At 36.5% G+C, this 21,612-nt stretch overlaps 1 protein-coding gene across 1 annotated transcript in view; it reads left to right on the forward strand.

The window, feature by feature from the left end:
- Window positions 1-21,612, forward strand: part of FBN2 (fibrillin 2) — a 247,569-nt gene that overhangs the window by 63,630 nt on the left and 162,327 nt on the right. The window contains exon 6 of the mRNA XM_032626668.1: window positions 7,985-8,182. Coding sequence (XP_032482559.1) covers window positions 7,985-8,182 — 198 coding nt within the window. The remainder of the gene's footprint in view (window positions 1-7,984; window positions 8,183-21,612) is intronic.

A 21,612-nucleotide genomic window follows, 5' to 3' on the forward strand; every position in this document is an offset into this window, starting at 1 on the left:
GGGAGGAGGCATTTGTGGAGTGGTGACAATATTCATTTAAATGCTAAAGGACTTTGATCTGTTAGGAGAAGGCAAAGCTACCAAAAGCTGAGACTGTGGATGTTCACTCTCGGGGTCTCATGAATGCCGTCGTGCATGGTGCAGTGCTTTGGTATGAAGTGGATGGCCAAGTCCAATGTCAGCTTCACTTTTTTTTTAAATTAATTTTAATTGGAGTATCGTTGCTTTACAGTGTTGTGTTAGTTTCTACTGTATAACAAAATGAATCAGCTATACGTATACCTATATCCCCTCTTTTTTGGATTTCCTTCCCATTTAGGTCACCACAGTGTATTAAGTAGAGTTCCCTGTGCTATACAGTAGGTTCTCATTAGTTGTCTATTTTATACATAGTATCAGTAATGTATATGTGTCAATCCCAATCTCCCAATTCCTCCCATTCCCCTCTCCTTTCCCCCTTGGTATCCATACATTTCTTTTTACCAGCTCTTTGATTCTTCACATATAACTTAATGTCTGATTTTTAGTTTTTTCATGTGTAAAAATGACAAAAATACTTTGTTAGCACATCAAAATAAAGTGAGATAGTTTATAGAAAGGGTCATTATAAAGTGCCTGCCACAGAGTTAATTTTCTTCTCTTGATTGTCAATAAGTAGGGACAATGAGTCAGGGAAACAATGAGATACCATTTTTCACTCATTAAATTAATAAAAATTAAACCGTTTGCTTCTACTCAGTGTTGGAAGGAGTGTGAGGAAATAATAGTGTAAATTGGTACCACCTATTCAGAGAGCAATTCCGTAATATTTTTCAAACTGGCTACTTGACCCACCAATTCCAGACCTCGGAACTGACCTTACAGAAAATCTGCCAAGCTATGCAGTGAAGAAGACCCATGCAGCACTGTGTGCACTTGTGCTCAGTTGTAAACAGCATAAATATCCATCCCAAAGCAGGTGAGCAGTGTGGAAGGGGGATGTTTCAGTGCCCTCAGTGGTGACTCTGTATATGAAAAAGACTCAAAGTTTATTTGTTTTGGTGTTAAAAATTCAGGTTTGCTTTTTTAAGTATACTTTCAAAACCCTGGTCATTCTGGGAGCTTTTTTTTTTTTTTTGCGGTACACGGGACTCTCACTGATGTGGCCTCTCCCCTTGCGGAGCACAGGCTCTGGACGCGCAGGCTCAGCGGCCGTGGCTCACGGGCCCAGCTACTCCGCGGCATGTGGGATCTTCCCGCACCGGGGCACGAACCCGTGTCCCCTGCATCGGCAGGCGGACTCTCAACCACTGCGTCACCAGGGAAGCCCCGGGAGCTTTTTAAAAATATTTTTTAATTGTGAAAAATACACGTAATGGGAAACTTACCATCTTAACCATTTTTAAATGTACAGTTCAGTGACATTAAATACATGCACATTGTTGTGCTACCATCACCACCATCCATCCACAGAACTTTTTTGTCTTACAAAACTGAAACTAAACCCATTAAACACTTAACTCCCCATCTACCCTCCAGCCTCTGACGAGCACCATTCTACTTTCTGTCTCTATGAATGTGACTACTGTAGACATTTCATGAGAGTGGAATCATTCAGTATTTTTCCTTTTGTCGCTGGTTTGCTTTACTCAGAATAATGTCCTTAAGGTTCACCCATGTTGTAGCATGTGTCAGAATTTCCTTCCTTTTTAAGACTGAATAGTATTCCATTGTATGTATTTCGTTTATTCATTAATCAATCAATGGACACATGGGTTGTGTCCACCTCTTGACTATTGTGAATAATGGTGCTGTGTACATGGTTGTCCATATATCTCTTCAGATCCCTGCTTTCAGTTCTTTAGCGTATATTCCTTGAGCTTTCAAATTCAGCGTATAAATATCACTCATCTACTAATAAGTTTAGCAGATTTTAGTAGTCACTTTAAGAGGTCTTTAAATAGTATTTGGTCCCATTTTCATATGTAGCTAATGAAACACCTCCCTACCTTTTAAACTGCTTTAATATATTAAGTACACCTAATATCTCCCTTAAGTACTTCAGTTGTGCAACTTAAAAACCTTTGTAAGTACTCAAGTTACTCTCATAAACCTAATTAAAATCTAAATGTCTAAGTACACAAACTTACAAATTTATAAAAATCTGAAGTTCACTTAAATGATCCCGTTGTGTGTATAAGTACAGTCACATTTTAACATAAAAATCACAACTCTAAATAAGTTACATAATTATTTCTTTTAAACTGTGGTTACAAGGCAATCTAATGGAATGGGCAAGATGCTATTAAACATTACAGGTACATAATTTTTGCACAAGTTCCTAAAAGCAAAAATATTAAATTAATGGCTTTGATTCTCTTAAACATTTCTGTACTTAATTCTAAAATTTCCTGAGGATGACAGATGTTTTTCCATCATGGAAGATAATCGCTATCTTATTTCACTTTACTTAACTCTGAATATTTAGACCCGGAATGAATTCTGGACCAGCAGACATTTAGGCAAATTTTATTGAGACTAAGGAAACTATAATTAGAGTGGTTGCCTTTTCTGCATGCTCCAGTTATATCTGTGATCAGATATTTCGGCTGGCAGACTGACTAGATAGATTCTCAGTTAGAACCATAATGGAATGCACTAAACCTTATTTGTAATTGCTATGTCAAAAACTCCATTACTCAAAGGAGGCTGTCATATGGCCAGGATCATTAGACTTAGATTATACACATTCTATAGTTCTTCATTGTACTCACTCATGTCTGCAGCTCCCACACAAGACGATCACTTGATTGCATGTTGTATTTCTTTGGTTCCTGAGAATGGAAAGAATGGAAATGCCTTCTTGCTTAAGTCCAAAGACTGTGCAGCTTGATGGGAAATCTCACATATTTTCATACACCTTCTGGGATCAGGCAATTATTTGTGTACTAAAGTGGGGATGAATGGAATTTTGGATATCTTTATGGGATTATTTGACTGCACAACTCCAGGGGATGTCATTTACATTACAGTGGTTGTGGGTAGCTTTCCTAAATTATGGAGTGTACATCTGTGCAGTTGTGAACCTTAACTGCGTTCTGCGGACAGTTAAATAAATACTACTACAGCCACATGGACAGCTGATGTATTGCTATCACTGTGACTAATATCCCGCCTCATGTGGGGCTTCTTGGGGACACCTAGTCTATTGATCTTACTGCTTTCTCCTACTTCTTAATCTGTAAATCCATTCCTTTTTTCACTTCCCAGCTCATCCAGCTTAGATTCCGTAGTCTATAATTTCAAAATATGTCTAACAACACCTTACACCCCCTTGCCATTCTGAATTTTTTTCTTCTCTGACAGACAAAACCCTAATCCTAGATGAATGCTTATCTCTGAGTGAGCTTCTCAGCTGCCTAGAGCTGTTGGAAAAAGTCACAAAACAGACACATGGGTCCCATTATAAGTTCATCTTATTCTTCCACCATAGAGAGGTGCTGTTGTCACCTGGGAATCTGCTGGATTCTCAGGTCAGCTCCCTCTCTTGGTATCTGCAGTGTCCATCTCAGTTAGCCTCCGAGATCTGATACCCCAGCTAACCTCTGCCAAAGACCTACTGTCCCACCTCCTGTTTTACAAAGAAAAGAGAAGATATCTGAGAGGACATTGCTCATTTTCCTCTACTATATAAACATGCCTACATCTCTGTGCAGCCTGCCATTCCTCCCTTGGGTTACAAGAACAGTGCTTTTCTTCTCCTGTCTAAGGATAACTCCACAAAAATTCTGGTTTCATTCTCAGCCTGACTCCTTAGGGGTCTTATACTAGAAATTATTATTCTCTATGGTAATCAGAAACCCTCCCTTTCAACTAGGTCATTCCCATTGACTTTTAGTAATCCTCATCTCTTCCACAAAACAAAACAAAAAGAATAAATAAGCAAAAAAAAAAAAAGAATAAATAAATAAATAATTTCTCCCTCAATCCCAAATCCCCAGCAGACCTGTTTTTGTCTTTACCTTCTGGAAACCTCTGCAAAGGTTGTCTGGTTGTCCATATGACAATAATGCTCATCTTCGGTTAGCTATCACTGTTTAGCATCTCTAGTTATATTAAGAGGACTTGTGAAATATAGCAAAATTCCCAACTATATTCAATTGTATTTATTTAAAGTAAAATGGTAACATAGGCTATAATAATAAAGATAGAAACTAGAAAATATTAGCATGGATGTGGAGGAATTGGAATTCTCACTGATTACTGGTAGGAATATAAAACCATGAAGTCATTTTGGAAAACAGTTTGACAGTTTCTTTAAAAGTTAAACATGTGCTCACTGTACGGCCCAGCAAAAGGCCACTGGTTGGTTATCAGATGTGGTATATCCATATAGTGGAATATTATTCAGCAGTAAAAAGGATTGAAGTACTGACCCATGCCATAGCATGGATGATCCTCAAGAACGTTATGCTAACCAAAAGAAGCCAGACAAGAAAGATCACATATCATATGATTCCATTTCTATGAAATTGTCCAGAAAAGGCAGATTTATAGTGACAGAAAGATTAGTGGTTGATGGGGGCTGGGAATGAGCACAAGGAATCTTTTTGGGGTGATGTAAATGTCCTAAAGTTGGATTGTGGTGATGGTTGCACAATTCAATAAAATTTATGAAAAATCATTGAATTGTACATTTAAAACAGATGAATAGTTATACCTTATAGTTTATACATTTAAATAGTTATATACCGAATAGTTTATACATTTAAAACAGATGTATAAGTTATACCTTAATGAATTTAAGTTTTTGATGAGTTTGCTAATTGTACCAATTGCTTAATGTGAATAAAAGTGAAATTATATAAAGCCAATTAATATACTGTATTGCAGTTAGATATTTGAAAATCAAAATAGCAACATTTGTGTTTCACAGGATAATTTTTAACAAAATTTTCTTGGTCATATAGTAATGAGGAAAATATCGGTTTCCAACCCACTGGTTCCAGCATACCAAGTGTTAAGCAGTTTACTCCTTTAACACACTGCAAGTATGTCCTTACCTATGAATGGTTAGCATGGTGTACAATAATATTTTACCTGAAGTGAAAACTTTATGAGTGTATGGCCAATCATAACATTTAATTAAGGTCTCTTAGTACTCTTTGACCATAATTAAAATGCTAGTAATGTCTGGGACAGAATGTTTTTAAATCTGATCAGGAAATTTAAATCTCTTTTCAGTATCTAATATTTGTTCACATTTTACATGTGAGTAATTCTGGAATAAATAGGTTACATTGTAAGTTTAAATTTTAAGGTAATCACTTGCCAACCAGAAAGCAAAGTGTAACCATGTAAGAAAATAGATTCTGAAGCACAGTCTTAATGAAGGGAAATACAGGCAGAAGAAATAAGGAATGGTAAACTCTGTTCCCGGGAAAGGGAGTCTGGGGTTGGCTTAATTAGGGCCTTTAACATGCAAGGTCGTTTGCAGGGACAAACAGCTATCCTTGTCAAGATAGTCCTCTTCTCCAAGAAGATCAGACTAAGAGGACATAATTTTAAGAAGGTGCTGTAGTTAGAAGGAAGGCATTTCCTGACAAACTGGTTTACTTAAGAATGAGATTATGAGAGAGGCTATGCAGGCTTCTCTCTGGGAATCCTAAAAGGGTACAGAATGTGAACGTAGGTATATATGCATGAATCTATGAAAAAAAAAAACAGAAAAAGAGACTTGGTGAAAAGTGGGCTTTTCCCTACTTGTTCAGAACGTGATACAATTTATCGTAAGTCTAATATTTATTTAAAATGGCAAAATAACGTGTTGCCTGAAGGACAATAGAGTGGATTTATGACCTGGCAATTTGTGGTATGGGAAGCATGCTTCTTTACAAGGTTGACATATCTACATGTATAATACAAAGATTGTCTTCTTCAAAAACGCGATTTGCAGCCAGCACATCTGTTCTTGTGTAATGGATTAAAATGAGCTATTTTTGTTGAAGTTCAGTTGCAGAGTAACAGAATGTTAAGCCAGCTTGCTAAAAAAGTTATCTATTTTAGATTTTTTCCCTTTATATTGAACTTTTAAAATGTTCTTGTATCTGACAAAGCCTCATTCTTCATTAAGAAACAGAAATTTTATGTGGCTCTAAGGTGTATTTTTGTCATACTGTAGCATTTAGATGATATCTAAGTTGTTCTTGTTTAGCATTTTGAATGTTAAATTATATCCAAGTTTGATATTTCCCAGTAACAGTTTTTCATAAAAATCTTACCAACATTATTGACTGTTCTTCCATGGAATGTAACACTGTTTCGTTCTTACAAAAATCTGAAATAAACTTGTTCTGGCTTTCCCCTTCAAATGGAATTATGTCATTCGCATTAAGGCTTATCAGTAAATCCTGACTATCCTCTTACATTCCCAAGAGTTAATAAACTGTATGCATACAAATCTCTGTAAATGGGGGAAAAACTTTTTCACATATTTCTGTTGTAATTTTATAACAAATGTTAATCATTTAATTGGTCAGTCTTCGGGAAACTGACCTTTCTCTGATTTTCTGTGTCTTTCAAAACACAAGCAACAAATTAAAAATCCATTAATAATTCAGTCTGCTTAAAATAATATACATATACCGATCATCTTTTTTTTTTTCTTTTTTTTTTGCGGTACGCGGGCCTCTCACTGTTGTGGCCTCTCCCTTTGCGGAGCACAGGCTCCACATGCGCAGGCTCAGCGTCCATGGCTCACGGGCCCAGCCGCTCCGCGGCATGTGGGATCTTCCCGCACCGGGGCACGAACCCGCGTCCCCTGCATCGGCAGGCGGACTCTCAACCACTGCGCCACCAGGGAAGCCCCCGATCATCTTAAAGAGTCATTTAAGTAAATTATAGCAGGAAGAGAGAGATATAATAGAAATGCGCAGCTTTCAAGTTGCTTGTAGTCTGGATCAGTCCTTCTTAAACTTTAAGGTGTGTATGGCTCTCCTAAATATCTTGTTAAATGCATATTCTAAGTCAGTGTGTCTGGTATGAGGCCTCAGTCTGCATTTCTAACCAGCTCCTGAGTGATGCATATGTTGCTGGTCCATGAACCACTTTGTGACCCAAGGGTCATAATAGCTGTCCTTAATATTCATAGAAGAGTCTGCGTGTAGATCATAAGTGACACACATTTGCTAACGTTTTTATCATCATCATAACCGAGCTGGACAATTGTACAATCATCTTCTAGAGAATAGAGATCATATAATATTAACTTGGAAAGAATCCATGACCATGGGCCTTATTAGTACTGTGTTCCAAGCTGAGCTACACATAGAACTAAACAGACTGACAAGGAAACAGAAATCAATTGTTAGAACTAAATGATTATAGACATTCTGGACTGCCCAAATATAGATGTGATATGGAAGGGTATATCTTCATTGGTTCTGTTTTGATTTTCTGAACTCTTGACCACCTAGTGAAAGAAGAAATTTTTCTAGGTAAAGAGGAGCCATTAAAGCAGGTGCCATCAGGGCACAGGTGACGCACACCAGTGAGTAAAGAGGGCTGGGTGGCTGTGGCGGTGCTGTCATAGAGGGGACACCCTTCACTCCACTACTGCCATGCAACATATCAGGCCTAGCATGGGCAGAACTTCCAACTTTTTAAGATAAGCCAGAAATATAAATTTCATGTGAAATTTCCCCATTTAAAAATGTTGGATACTCATTTAAATTCTTTTAAAACATTAGGCGGCCAAGAAAACACATCTGTGTCCCAGACACAGCCCTTGAGCCATCTATTTACAGTGTCTAGGGTAGAATACATTGAATTCTTGTAATGCACTTCTCAATATTGAAAAATTAAGAATTTTCAAAATCAAACACATTGGCCTTTTGTTGTGCAATGTTTTCATCAGAAGAGTCTCTGTTTTATGTATTTGGAGGTCCTGGTGTAAGATTGGTGTGTGATCATAAAACCTGTCTTTCTGTCTTCTTTCACATTCCAGATTACAGGACAGGCCCATGTTTCACTCAGGTCAACAACCAGATGTGCCAAGGGCAGCTGACAGGCATTGTCTGCACAAAGACTCTGTGCTGTGCCACCATTGGACGGGCCTGGGGCCACCCCTGTGAGATGTGTCCCGCCCAGCCTCAGCCCTGCCGGCGGGGCTTCATCCCCAACATCCGCACTGGAGCTTGCCAAGGTGAGTTAGCCTTCAGCCTGTGTGCACAGAGTCACCCATGTGTCTGGGCTCCTTTCAGTGCTCTTGGAGAATCTGGCACTGTGGATGGGAACCTTTAACCCAATACTGTTTCCAAGAGGAGCCCCATCAGCAAGCCTGACTAGAGATGGCTTACCTTCTAGCCACCTAATAAATATTTTTCAATTGACCAAAAAAGAGAAGAGACATATGAAAAGTATGAAAAACTGGGGAAAAATTTTAAAATACAATTAAAAATATTCAATACCGTCAGGATAAGCCATTCCATGTCTTCATCCAGATGGTGCTACACACTCCCTGCTACAGCCCCTCAAACTTTGCATATGTAAATACCCAGGTGACACATTTTTTCTGTCTTTCCAATCTCATTCAACATATAAGAACCTGAACCCAGGTGACAGGGAGAAGTGAGCCGTCTGGTATTTTTATTAATAGTGTCTTCAGAGACAAAGTATTAACTCCATCCATGACTGTAGTTATTTCTGAGCTTACAACCAGTTGGTTACAATCTTGTCTCCAGGCAATCTTCCTAACCACATATCAGGGCTAGATTGGGGCCCTGAGGATGCTACAACCATAAACTTTAAACCAAATAGCCGGAAATTGTTAAATACTTAACTGGATAATTACTTTTCAGCCACCATGATTCTTAGCCTTTTTTGGCAACTTCTCTGACATCATATGGATTAAACACGTTTTTAGAGCTTGGAACAGAGTGCCGTAATGAGCTTTCAAATGGTAGTAGGGTCACAGGAAACTGGAAAGTACTTTTGTATTATTCACAGAAATGATGTTACTCATACTTATGAGAGTTAGGTTTTTTTGTTCTAATTAAATCATGTACAAAGTTAGATGTGAAATCTTTCAAACTGATGTTAGTAACCAGTGTCAGAGGTAGAGAGGTTACCTATCCAGCCCATGTAAATGGTATATTGCAGAAAACCAGGCCAGTGCCCTAAAACCCAAATGAAAATTTTAGTGTGGGGAGCCTGTATATAACCTCAATCCATTGAATAATAAAATCTGAGTGCTCTGTGTAATTTGGTAAGTGTATCTCCAATAGTGGCCTCCAAAGATTTGTGTTAGTTTTGTAGTTTTATAAAAGGTAGTTTAAAAAATGATCCGTATCTAAACTTTTCAAATCAAAACTACCGGGATACCCAGGAGATGACCATATAACCCAGCAGATTCACAACTTTATGTTTACTTGCATGTAAAAGCCTTGTCAGCTGTGGACGTAGAATGGTTTTGTGAGTATTTTGTCTCTTGGATTAATACCAACCACAACAAATATGAAGTTTGGGTTAAATGTCATTTTTAATCTGTTGTTTACTATGGATAATAACATTCTAAATCATTGATATGATTATCGGTATGATTCTATAGAGTTCCTGATAAAGCAAGTTTTTTCTATAAAAGATACACTATACTATATAGTATATAGTATTTACCATACTACATAGAATTCCTAGGTTAGGTATAGATTACTGTATAATTTATGTAATTTAATGGATTACTATTAAAGATAAAACGCTGTATAGATCTACTAGATAAATACTGACTAGATTTACCAGAGTAATAATTTTTGTTTATTCTCTAGCACTTATCACCTTCTAACGCACTTGCTTATGGTCTTTATTGCTTTTACTGTCCCCCAGATAGAATGTAAGCTCCATTTGGGCAGAAATCTGTTTTATTCATTAATGTCTCTGAGGCATTCTAACATGCAGTAGATACTCAGTAAATATCTTTTGAATTAATAAATGGAATTGATATTAAAATACTTCCAAAAACCACTGTTTCGTAGAAATAGTCCAGGTTGAGAAAAGCCCTCAATTTCAACCAAAACATTGCAAATTATTGACTCTCCTCATCTTCTATATTTGTACTTAGGCTTCTTTACCTTGATATTTTGTCAGAGAGGCCTAGTTTTTCTGAACACAATTACAAAAAGTGTGTGATCTGATCTCAAACTTCCTGAATGTCCTTCAGGATTGAGTAATGTCTGAAGGCTTATTTGTTTATGTAGTAGAGATAAGTTTTGGGCTCCATTTGCCCAAGAGTATAATGGATTAATACAGCTACAGGAGCAAAATGAAATTTGCCACATTGTTAAAAGGTCTGGAAAAGTTGAAAAAGTTCTGCTTTATTTCAAAATCATGGCATCGTCAGAAAGTTCTCAATTAAACACTAATCCTCAGTTCAGGCTATTTTAAGACTCCATCTTACTGTGATTTCATTTTTTCCTTTAAATTCCTAGACTGTTTCCCAAATACTCTGCCAAATTAATTTGGAAGATAATAGGGTGTAAAAATATAAGATAATAAAACATGGTACACACATGTCAGACTTTTTTTTAATAATAGTGATCTTTTTTATAGTGTAACTGAAAATTTTTGTGGAGTTAAAAATAAATTTCAGCTGTGTAGATGATAGCCAGTTTAATATTGGTTTTAAAACATGGTTTATATTAGCCAAGGGAGGACATTTCTGAAGTTCTAAATATAAAATTATCCTGTAGCTGATGCAATTAGTGAATTATTTATCTATGGCTTAGGAGGGGATGAAATAAGGTCTTGTAGTAAACCAAATAAATGTGGAAAATGAGGGCCAACAGAAAATTAAGATGACACTTTAAAAAAACTAAGCTGTGGGACTTCCCTGGTGGCGCAGTGGTTGAGAGTCCGACTGCCGATGCAGGGGACGCGGGTTCGTGCTCCGGTCCGGGAAGATCCCACATGCCACGGAGCAGCTAGGCCCGTGAGCCATGGCCGCTGAGCCTGCGCCTCCGGAGCCTGTGCTCTGCAACGGGAGAGGCCACAACAGTGAGAGGCCCGCGTACCGCAAAAAAAAAAAAAACAACAAGAACTAAGCTGTGAGGAAACTAGTAAATTTTTTTACTTTTCACTGTTGCTGTCATGACTTTCTGTACTCAAATAAGCAGTGTCAGAAAAGTATACCTTCCTAGGGTACTATGAGGTCAATCATAATGATTCTTGACTTCTTTCATATATAGAGCATTTCAGTTCTAGCCCTTATGCCTAAGTCTAATCTACATTTAGTCTTGTACATTCTTCATTTTATTAAACATTGAAGGACTAAAGTTGGCTCACATAAGCCTTAAAATTTAAGCTAGCATAAAAATGAGTGAATTAAAGGTAATAAAAGTGGCATTAAGCTCTTTTCCAAGAATATCCACAAACTTTAAATATATATGTCATAAACTGTCATGTGCATATGTTGTATTATTTTTTTACAAATAGGTTCTTCTTTTTAAATCTTTACTATCTTACACATTCACTCTAATTAGAAGGGTATTTTATTTAAGAATAGTACTTGACTTTGGGTCTTTTAGATTTTCAAATATATTTAAAAATTTTTTTAATATATTAACATTTGTATAATTATTAATTTATGTTGCTTGATTTTTAGAAATTAGGCTTTTAAACTACTCCAGATGTTTCAAAACTGGAAGTATGGCAGAAGAAATTTGCTTATTTAAATCCATCTTTTGCTTTATTATAGACAATAGTAATAGACTGATGCTGGGCCTCTGCTCCATTCCAAGCAGTGTGAGAGGCATGGAAATTGTGACATACGTGACAGAGTCAGGACCTAGCTAGGACACAAGACAGGGACTTAAAGAAAGAGCAGTATAGACCCTGAGTCAGTCCCTGCAAAACAAGTATTCGTGCCTGTTCTTGTCAAATGGGATTAGTATTCAGAAATATTTAGTCCTTCAATCAGACTGCACATGAATCATGTAGAGAAGTTGAATCTTATCTGAAACCAGGCAGGCATGGCTAGTTCCTCAGGTGTATCCTGAGAGGAAGATGCTGTCAGTGGAATGTTATTTGCAGGCCTTCTGTATAGCACAAAATGAAAAGGAGATTTGGTTCATCTGATTAGTATAAATTATTAAACACAAATTTATCTTGGCTGTCTGCATTGACCAAGTTAACCAGATCGTTGCAAAGTTTAACTGTAGTTCACACTATGTGAACACAAGCCGTTTCTAAACAATCCAAAAAATTTACCTAAAACATAGTCGATTATAGAAACTCGTATTGAAAATAGCAGGATATTGCCCTTCTTCTAACTCAACAAAAACTAACAAGAAAAGGAATAATACAGAACAAGCCTTCTAAAATAAAACTCTGCAACCCCCAGTTCAGAGCAGTGATGGACACATGGCGGTTGTTGGGAAGTCATGGGGACAGGGAAAATCTTCTGTGTGTTTGCCATGAGCATTAGCGCCCTGAAAGGCTGTTGAGTGGATGTGGACGGTCTCTTGAAGAGGAGGAGTATATCCCATAAGAGAGGGATTCTACTGCAGGCCCTCGGAGTAACTGAAGGCATATGGAAAGAGAGTCTTTGGTGGCAAGCCACTTCTAATATCCTCTAGCCAGCCTTCCAACCCAGAGATGCTCCTTTAGGTAAAGGAGGGGGAAGGAAAAGAGGATGTGGGAGCCACTAGTGAGCAGCTTGCAGAGTCTGTATCTGAAAGGACAGAAGGTGGGAGCTACACCACTACCTGAAAGTTTAAAATTAATACCCAGGAGGAAAAGAAAGTGGAGAGAGTTTGGTAAGAAGCTGCATGAATCTCTACAGAAGTTCTCAAATCAACCTGTTTCTTCTTGGCTTTCTCCACTTTTGCTTCAGCAGGAAATGCCCCATTTAAAGGTGAGTACTAAAGAGAAAAGGCTTACATATAAAAGCTGAAAAAAGAGAGAAATAACATAAGGAAAAGGCAGAGGAACATGCTTCATGGAAGAATTAACTAAATAAACACAAAGTTCATATACTCTTTTATCTCAAGGAAGTGAAAAATAATATGGTTCTTCTCTTAACAGGTGCTCAAAGAAGCACTGTTAAGAGTTCAGAAAAGACAATCAGAGATAGTGCATTGGTAGCACTCAAGAAACTGAAGAAGGATTTGAAACTTTACCTAATGAAAGGCAAATGTTACACATATACATACAAACATACATAAGACTGAAAAAATTCAATGACAAAGGTTAACCTTGAGGAAATCACAAATCAAAATGTCTGAGGACAATAAATAATGATTGTAAAGAAGCAGAAAGGTAGTGAAGTCAGCAGAAAGGTTGTAAAGAAAGCTGAAGAAAGGAACTGAAAAAAAGCATAAAGATAATATAGAAACATTTTCTAAAAGAGATAAAAGCTTCAGTTTGCAGATTGGAAGGCACAAAAGTTCAATAAGAGAGAGAAGATAAGGAAAATTTTGTGGGCATAATAAGACAGAATAAGCAAATATCTTTGTTAAAGGGAATATCTTAACTGGTCTCAAACTTCTGTAGAGCAACTCATAGATCAGAAAACAGTGTGGCAGTGTCTACAGACTTCTGTCCTTGATTTACACATATGTAAATAAAAGTCCTTTAGTTGCTCTGTAAAGAATCAACTCTAGGGGGGCCAGAGTGGAAGCAAAAAATAACAGAAGTTTCCTGCAGCAGTACAGGTGATATATCATGGAGGTTGAGACCAGAATAGAGGCAGAGGGCCAAGATTTGAGATATATCTGGGAAGTAAGCACTTGTTACTGATGGAATGAAGTGAGACAAGTGAGAGGATGCCGAGTTTATCTCTTAGGTTTCTGACTTTGACATCAGGATAAACAATGATGACATTTGTTGAGATAAGGAAGATTGAGACAGAACCATGGTCTGTTTGTTTTTAGTTTGGAGTCCTACAGGTAGTAAGTTACCAATATTTGCTTGTTGGGATGATCATTTATTCAACATTGGAATTTTGTGAATACATGAATAGGTATTCTGGCCGAATCAAACCACATTGAACGGTTGCCAAGATACCCTGTATGTCTTAGGCTCCAGTCAGAGACAGACCTATTCTTCAATTGTTGTACTTAAAGATTGGCATTTGTTTTTGTAGAAGCAGAAGTACTATGTATGAATATATGTGGAGTATAGAATAAGAACTTACATTTTAAAAATGTGTCTAATTTGGGAACAGGCCAAGTTAAAAAATCATGCACTATTAATACAGTAATAGGAATTGGTCCTTAGTTCCCACAGATATAAATTAAATGAACCATTTTTATATGCCTGTAACACTGGCACATATTTTTTCACATTTTAATGTCAACTAAAAATAATATACCATCTAATACTAATTTATATAATAAAATCAGTTTAATCTCTTAGGGCAAGTTTATTTGAAGAAGTTGGAGAAGAAATGAGTTCATAAACTAGAATTACTATTGCTTTGTTACATTATTTATAACCTTAATAGACATAGACTGAAGGGATTATATAAGGTTTAAGTTTCAAAAGATTCAATATTATTCTGTAAAATCCTTGCATGTGATTTGAAGTTATCCAGCATTTAAAGAAATAGTAAGTTTGTGCCTGAGTTGAAGGGAGGAACAGAAACCCATCTGTATAACTTGCACAGTGGAAAACTAATCAGACGTTAGTAGTTCCTTATGCTAGCACTTGGAAGATGCAGAAACTCTTGTATAATTTGGAGGTCTGAGGCTTACTTCTTTTGATTTTATAGGGAGCACTCATCTGTGCTTCTAGTTTCATGTTGATTATTTCTATAAGATTTCTTTAAAGTTTTCTTTTAGTGATTAACTTGATCTACCCAAAAGAAATTAATTCTGTATAGCTGCTCACTCTAGGATATTTCAAAAATAAAAGTTTTATTTCTTTTTTTCTAGGAAAGTACTTTTTAGGCAGTTACAAAATACACCCTGTAAAGTCAGATTGCTTTTTCCTTTGAAAAATTACTGAATCTACTAAATAAGTAGTCAAAGCTTTTATGAATAGTATTAAGGGATTTATAGGTTTGGCCTCATATTTTAGCTTATACCGAGATATTCTTTCTCTGATTTATCTGCCAGGAAAAGAGGTTTCTAGGTATGTTTTATACCACACTGTAATGAGGGTGGAAATTTAGTACATTTTTAAAATAATACAGCTCGAAATGTAAATTAAACTGTTCAGGATATAAACCTCCTGTCATGTATTTCATTCCAGTTGCTTTTTGTTTGGATCAGCTATCCTTCAATAAGACAATGATATCTACTTTAATTTCAGGATAAAAATACTTTGGACTATTGTAATTAGTTTTATAGACAGATAGTTAAAGTGCTGAAGAAATAATAAGAATGCTAAGCTCTTTTGTAGACTTAAATTCCCTAATTTACACACTAAGATACACCAAACGTGTGGGCTTACCAAAAAAAAATAGGATAAATATATACTGACATAGAAATATATCCACAAAATATTTTAATGGAAAAAAAACAAGATGCAGAACAACACATACAGTGTGATCTTATTCTTGTGAAATAAATGGACCACCACTCTGAATGTGTGTGTGAATAAGTCTAAAAGAACAGACTACTCACTTATATCAATGGCTATCTCTTTAATTTTCTATTTTCTGCATCTTTAATGTTTATTACAATGAGTATATGTTATTATGTAATTAAAGATGTAATACTAATAAATCTGTTATGTTGGCCTGTCAATTTGACTAGGTAATGTAAGTTTGCATAAGCTTATATATTATATTTCCTTTTATATACAGTGTTCATCATAAAAATATACTGAGTTACCTTTTACACAAAGAGAAATAAGGCAAGTTTACATAGATATAAAATGAAAGATTCAGAAACTCTAAATAAAAGAATTTTTCCCAATCTCCTATAATATATTAGCTCTAGTTTTTTTGTACAGGCCCTTTATCAGGTTGAGTACATTCCCTTGTATTTCTGGTTTACCAAGATTTTTAAAACAATGAATGAATGTTGAACTTTGTCATTGCTTTTTTCACATCTATGATATACTCATGTTTTCTTTTCCTTAATCTGTTAATATGATGAATTGATTTATGCTTGAATGTTGATACAACCTAGTTCCTGGGATAAACTCCACTTAGTTATGACGTATTAACTTTTTAATATATTGCTAAAGTTGATTTGCTAATAATTTTTGTGTGCCTATCCCAAAAAGATATTCTTCTCGTTTTCCTTCTTTTTTTTTTTTTTTTTTAACATCTTTATTGGGGTATAATTGATTTACAATGGTGTGTTAGTTTCTGCTTTATAACAAAGTGAATCAGTTATACATATACATATGTTCCCATATCTCTTCCCTCTTGCGTCTCCCTCCCTCCCACCCTCCCTATCCCAACCCTCCAGGTGGTCACAAAGCACCGAGCCGATATCCTTGTGCCATGTGGCTGCTTCCCACTAGCTATCTACCTTACGTTTGTTAGTGTATATATGTCCATGCCTCTCTCTCGCTTTGTCACAGCTTACCCTTCCCCCTCCCCATGTCCTCAAGTCCATTCTCTAGTAGGTCTGTGTCCTTATTCCTGTCTTACCCCTAGATTCTTCATGACATTTTTTTTTCTTAAATTCCATATATATGTGTTAGCATACGGTATTTGTCTTTCTCTTTCTGACTTACTTCACTCTGTATGACAGACTCTAGGTCCATCCATCTCATTACAAATAGCTCAATTTCGTTTCTTTTTATGGCTGAGTAATATTCCATTGTATATATGTGCCACATCTTCTTTATCCATTCATCCGATGATGGGCACTTAGGTTGTTTCCATCTCTGGGCTATTGAAAATAGAGCTGCAATGAACATTTTGGTACATGACTCTTTTTGAATTTTGGTTTTCTCAGGATATATGCCCAGTAGTGGGATTGCTGGGTCATATGGTAGTTCTATTGGTAGTTTTCTAAGAAACCTGCATACTGTTCTCCATAGTGGCTGAACCAATTCACATTCTCACCAGCAGTGCAAGAGTGTTCCCTTTTCTCCACACCCTCTCCAGCATTTATTGTTTTTAGATTTTTTCATGATGGCCATTCTGACTGGTATGAGATGATATCTCATTGTAGTTTTGATTTGCATTTCTCTTATGATTAATGATGTTGAGCATTCTTTCATGTGTTTGTTGGCAGTCTGTATATCTTCTTTGGAGAAATGTCTATTTAAGTCTTCTGCCCATTTTTGGATTGGGTTGTTTGTTATTGAGCTGCATGAGCTGCTTGTAAATTTTGGAGTTTAATCCTTTGTCAGTTGCTTCATTTGCAAATATTTTCTCCCATTCTGAGGGTTGTCTTTTGGTCTTGGTTATGGTTTCCTTTGCTGTGCAAAAGCTTTGAAGTTTCATTAGATCCCATTTGTTTATTTTTGTTTTTATTTCCATTTCTCTAGGAGGTGGGTCAAAAAAGAGCTTGCTGTGATTTATGTCATAGAGTGTTCTGCCTATGCTTTCCTCTAAGAGTTTGATAGTTTCTGGCCTTACATTTAGGTCTTTAATCCATTTTGAGCTTACTTTTGTGTATGGTGTTAGGGAGTGATCTAATCTCATACTTTTACATGTAGCTGTCCAGTTTTCCCAGCACCATTTATTGAAGAGGCTGTCCTTTCTCCACTGTACATTCCTGCCTCCTTTATCAAAGATAAGGTGACCATATGTGCGTGGGTTTATCTCTGGGCTTTCTATCCTGCTGCATTGATCTATCTTTCTGTTTTTGTGCCAGTACCATACTGTCTTGATTACTGTAGCTTTGTAGTATAGTCTGAAGTCAGGGAGCCTGATTCCTCCAGCTCCGTTGCTCGTTCTCAAGATTGCTTTGGCTATTCGGGGTCTTTTGTGTTTCCATACAAATTGTGAAATTTTTTGTTCTAGTTCTGTGAAAAATGCCAGTGGTAGTTTGATAGGGACTGCATTGAATCTATAGATTGCTTTGGGTAGTAGAGTCATTTTCACAATGTTGATTCTTCCCGTCTGAGAACATGGCATATCTCTCTATCTATTTGTATCATCTTTAATTTCTTTCATCAGTGTCTTATAATTTTCTGCATACATGTCTTTCATCTCCTTAGGTAGGTTTATTCTTAGATATTTTATTCTTTTTGTTGCAATGGTAAATGGGAGTGTTTTCTTGATTTCACTTTCAGATTTTTCATCATTAGTATATAGGAATGCCAGAGATTTCTGTGCATTAATTTTGTATCCTGCTAATTTACCAAGTTCATTGATTAGCTCTAGTAGTTTTCTGGTAGCATCTTTAGGATTCTCTATGTATAGTATCATGTCATCTGCAAACAGTGACAGCTTTACTTCTTCTTTTCCGATTTGGATTCCTTTTATTTCCTTTTCTTCTCTGATTGCTGTGGCTAAAACTTCCAAAACTATGTTGAATAAGAGTGGTGAGAGTGGGCAACCTTGTCTTGTTCCTGATCTTAGTGGAAATGCTTTCAGTTTTTCACCATTGAGGATGATGTTTGCTGTGGGCTTGTCATATATAGCCTTTATTATGTTGAGGAAAGTTCTCTCTATGCCTACTTTCTGCAGGGTTTTTATCATAAATGGGTGTTGAATTTTGTCAAAAGCTTTCTCTGCATCTATTGAGATGATCATATGGTTTTTCTCCTTCAATCTTTTAACATGGCTTATCACATTGATTGTTTTGTGTATATTGAAGAATCCTTGCATTCCTGGAATAAACCCCACTTGATCATGGTGTATGAATCTTTTAACGTGCTGTTGGATTCTGTTTGCTAGTATTTTGTTGAGGATTGTTGCATCTATGTTCATCAGTGATATTGGCCTGTAGTTTTCTTTCTTTGTGACATCCTTGTCTGGTTTTGGTATCAAGGTGTTGGTGGCCTCGTAGAAGGAATTTGGGAGTGTTCCTCCCTCTGCTATATTTTGGAAGAGTTTGAGAAGGATAGGTGTTAGCTCTTCTCTAAACGTTTGATAGAATCCACCTGTGAAGCCATCTGGTCCTGGGCTTTTGTTTGTTGGAAGATTTTTAATCAGTTTCAATTTCAGTGCTTGTGATTGGTCTGTTCATATTTTCTATTTCTTCCTGATTCAGTCTTGGCAGGTTGTGCATTTCTAACAATTTGTCCATTTCTTCCAGATTGTCCATTTTATTGGCATAGAGTTGCCTGTAGTAATCTTTCATGATTTTTTTTTATTTCTGCAGTGTCAGTTGTTACTTCTCCTTTTTCATTTCTAATTCTATTGATTTGAGTCTTCTCCCTTTTTTTCTTGATGAGTGTGGCTAGTGGTTTATCTATTTTGTTTATCTTCTCAAAGAACCAGCTTTTAGTTTTATTGATCTTTGCTATCATTTCCTTCATTTCTTTTTTATTTATTTCTGATCTGATTATTATGATTTCTTTCCTTCTGCTAGCTTTGGGGTTTCTTTTTTTCTTCTTTCTCTAATTGCTTGAGGTGCAAGGTTAGATTGTTTATTCGAGATGTTTCCTGCTTTTTAAGGTGGAATTGTATTGCTATAAACTTCCCCCTTAGAACTGCTTTTGCTGCATCCCATAGGTTTTGGGTCGTTGTGTCTCCATTGTCATTTGTTTCTAGGTATTTTTTAATTTCCTCTTTGATTTCTTCAGTGATCACTTCATTATTAAGTAGTGTATTGTTTAGCCTCCATGTGTTTGTATTTTTTACAGATCTTTTCCTGTAATTGATATCTAGTCTCATGGCGTTGTGGTCAGAAAAGATACTTGATATAATTTCAATTTTCTTAAATTTACCAAGGCTTGATTTGTGACCCAAGATATGATCTATCCTGGAGAATGTTCCATGAGCACTTGAGAAAAACGTGTATTCTGTTGTTTTTGGATGGAGTGTCCTATAAATATCAATTAAGTCCATCTTGTTTAATGTATCATTTAAAGCTTGTGTTTCCTTATTTATTTTCATTTTGGATGATCTGTCCATGGGTGAAAGTGGGGTGTTAAAGTCCCCTACTATGAATGTGTTACTGTCGATCTCCCCTTTTATGGCTGTTAGTATTTGGCTTATATATTGAGGTGCTCCTATGTTGGGTGCATAAATATTTACAATTGTTATATCTTCTTCTTGGATTGATCCCTTGATCATTATGTAGTGTCCTTCTGTGTCTCTTTTAATAGTCCTTATTTTAAAGTCTATTTTGTCTGATATGAGAATTGCTACTCCAGCTTTCTTTTGGTTTCCATTTGCATGGAATATCTTTTTCCATCACCTTACTTTCAGTCTGTATGTGTCTCTAGGTCTGAAGTGGGTCTCTTGTAGACAGCATATATAAGGGTCTTGTTTTTGTATCCATTCAGCCAATCTGTGTCTTTTGGTGGGAGCATTTAGTCCATTTACATTTAAGGTAATTAGCGATATGTATGTTCCTATTCCCATTTTCTATATTGTTTTGGGTTCGTTATTATAGTTCTTTTCCTTTTCTTGTGTTTCTTGCCTAGAGAAGTTCCTTTAGCATTTGTTGTAAAGCTGGTTTGGTGGTGCTGAACTCTCTCAGCTTTTGCTTGTCTGTAAAGGTTTTAATTTCTCTATCAAATCTGAATGAGATCCTTGCTGGGTAGAGTAGTCTTGGTTGCAGGTTTTTCTCCTTCATCACTTTCAGTATGTCCTGCCACTCCCTTCTGGCTTGTAGGATTTCTGCTGAGAGATCCGCTCTTAACCTTATGGGGATTCCCTTGTGTGTTATTTGTTGTTTTTCCCTTGCTGCTTTTAATATGCTTTCTTTGTATTTAATTTTTGACAGTTTGATTAATATGTGTTGTCGTATTTCTCCTTGTACTTATCCTGTATGGGACTCTCTGTGCTTCCTGGACTTGATTAACTATTTCCTTTCCCATATTAGGGAAGTTTTCAACTATAATCTCTTCAAATATCTTCTCAGTCCCTTTCTTTTTCTCTTCTTCTTCTGGAACCCCTATAATTCGAATGTTGGTGCGATTAATGTTGTCCCAGAGGTCTCTGAGACTGTCTCAGTTCTTTTCATTCTTTTTTCTTTATTCTGCTCTGCAGTAGTTATTTCCACTATTCTATCTTCCAGGTCACTTATCCGTTCTTCTGCCTCAGTTATTCTGCTATTGATCCCATCTAGAATCTTTTTCATTTCATTTATTGTGTTGTTCATCATTGTTTGTTTCATCTTTAGTTCTTCTAGGTCCTTGTTAAATGTTTCTTGCATTTCGTCCATTCTACTTCCAAGATTTTGGATCATCCTTACTATCATTATTCTGAATTCTTTTTCAGGTAGACTGCCTATTTCCTCTTCATTTATTAGGTCTGGTGCATTTTTATCTTGCTCCTTCATCTGCTGTGTGTATTTCTGTCTTCTCATTTTGCTTATCTTACTGTGTTTGGGGTCTCCTTTTTGCAGGCTGCACGTTCCTAGTTCCCGTTGTTTTTGATGTCTGTCTCCAGTGGCTAAGGTTGTTTCAGTGAGTTGTGTAGGCTTCCTGGTAGAGGGGACTAGTGCCTGTGTTATGGTTGATGAGGCTGGATCTTGTCTCTCTAGTGGGCAGGTTCACGTCTGGTGGTGTGTTTTGGGGTGTCTATGGCCTTATTATGATTTTAGGCAGCCTCTC

The sequence above is a fragment of the Phocoena sinus genome, chromosome 3, assembly GCF_008692025.1.
Source record: "Phocoena sinus isolate mPhoSin1 chromosome 3, mPhoSin1.pri, whole genome shotgun sequence".
NCBI classification, from domain to species: domain Eukaryota; kingdom Metazoa; phylum Chordata; class Mammalia; order Artiodactyla; family Phocoenidae; genus Phocoena; species Phocoena sinus.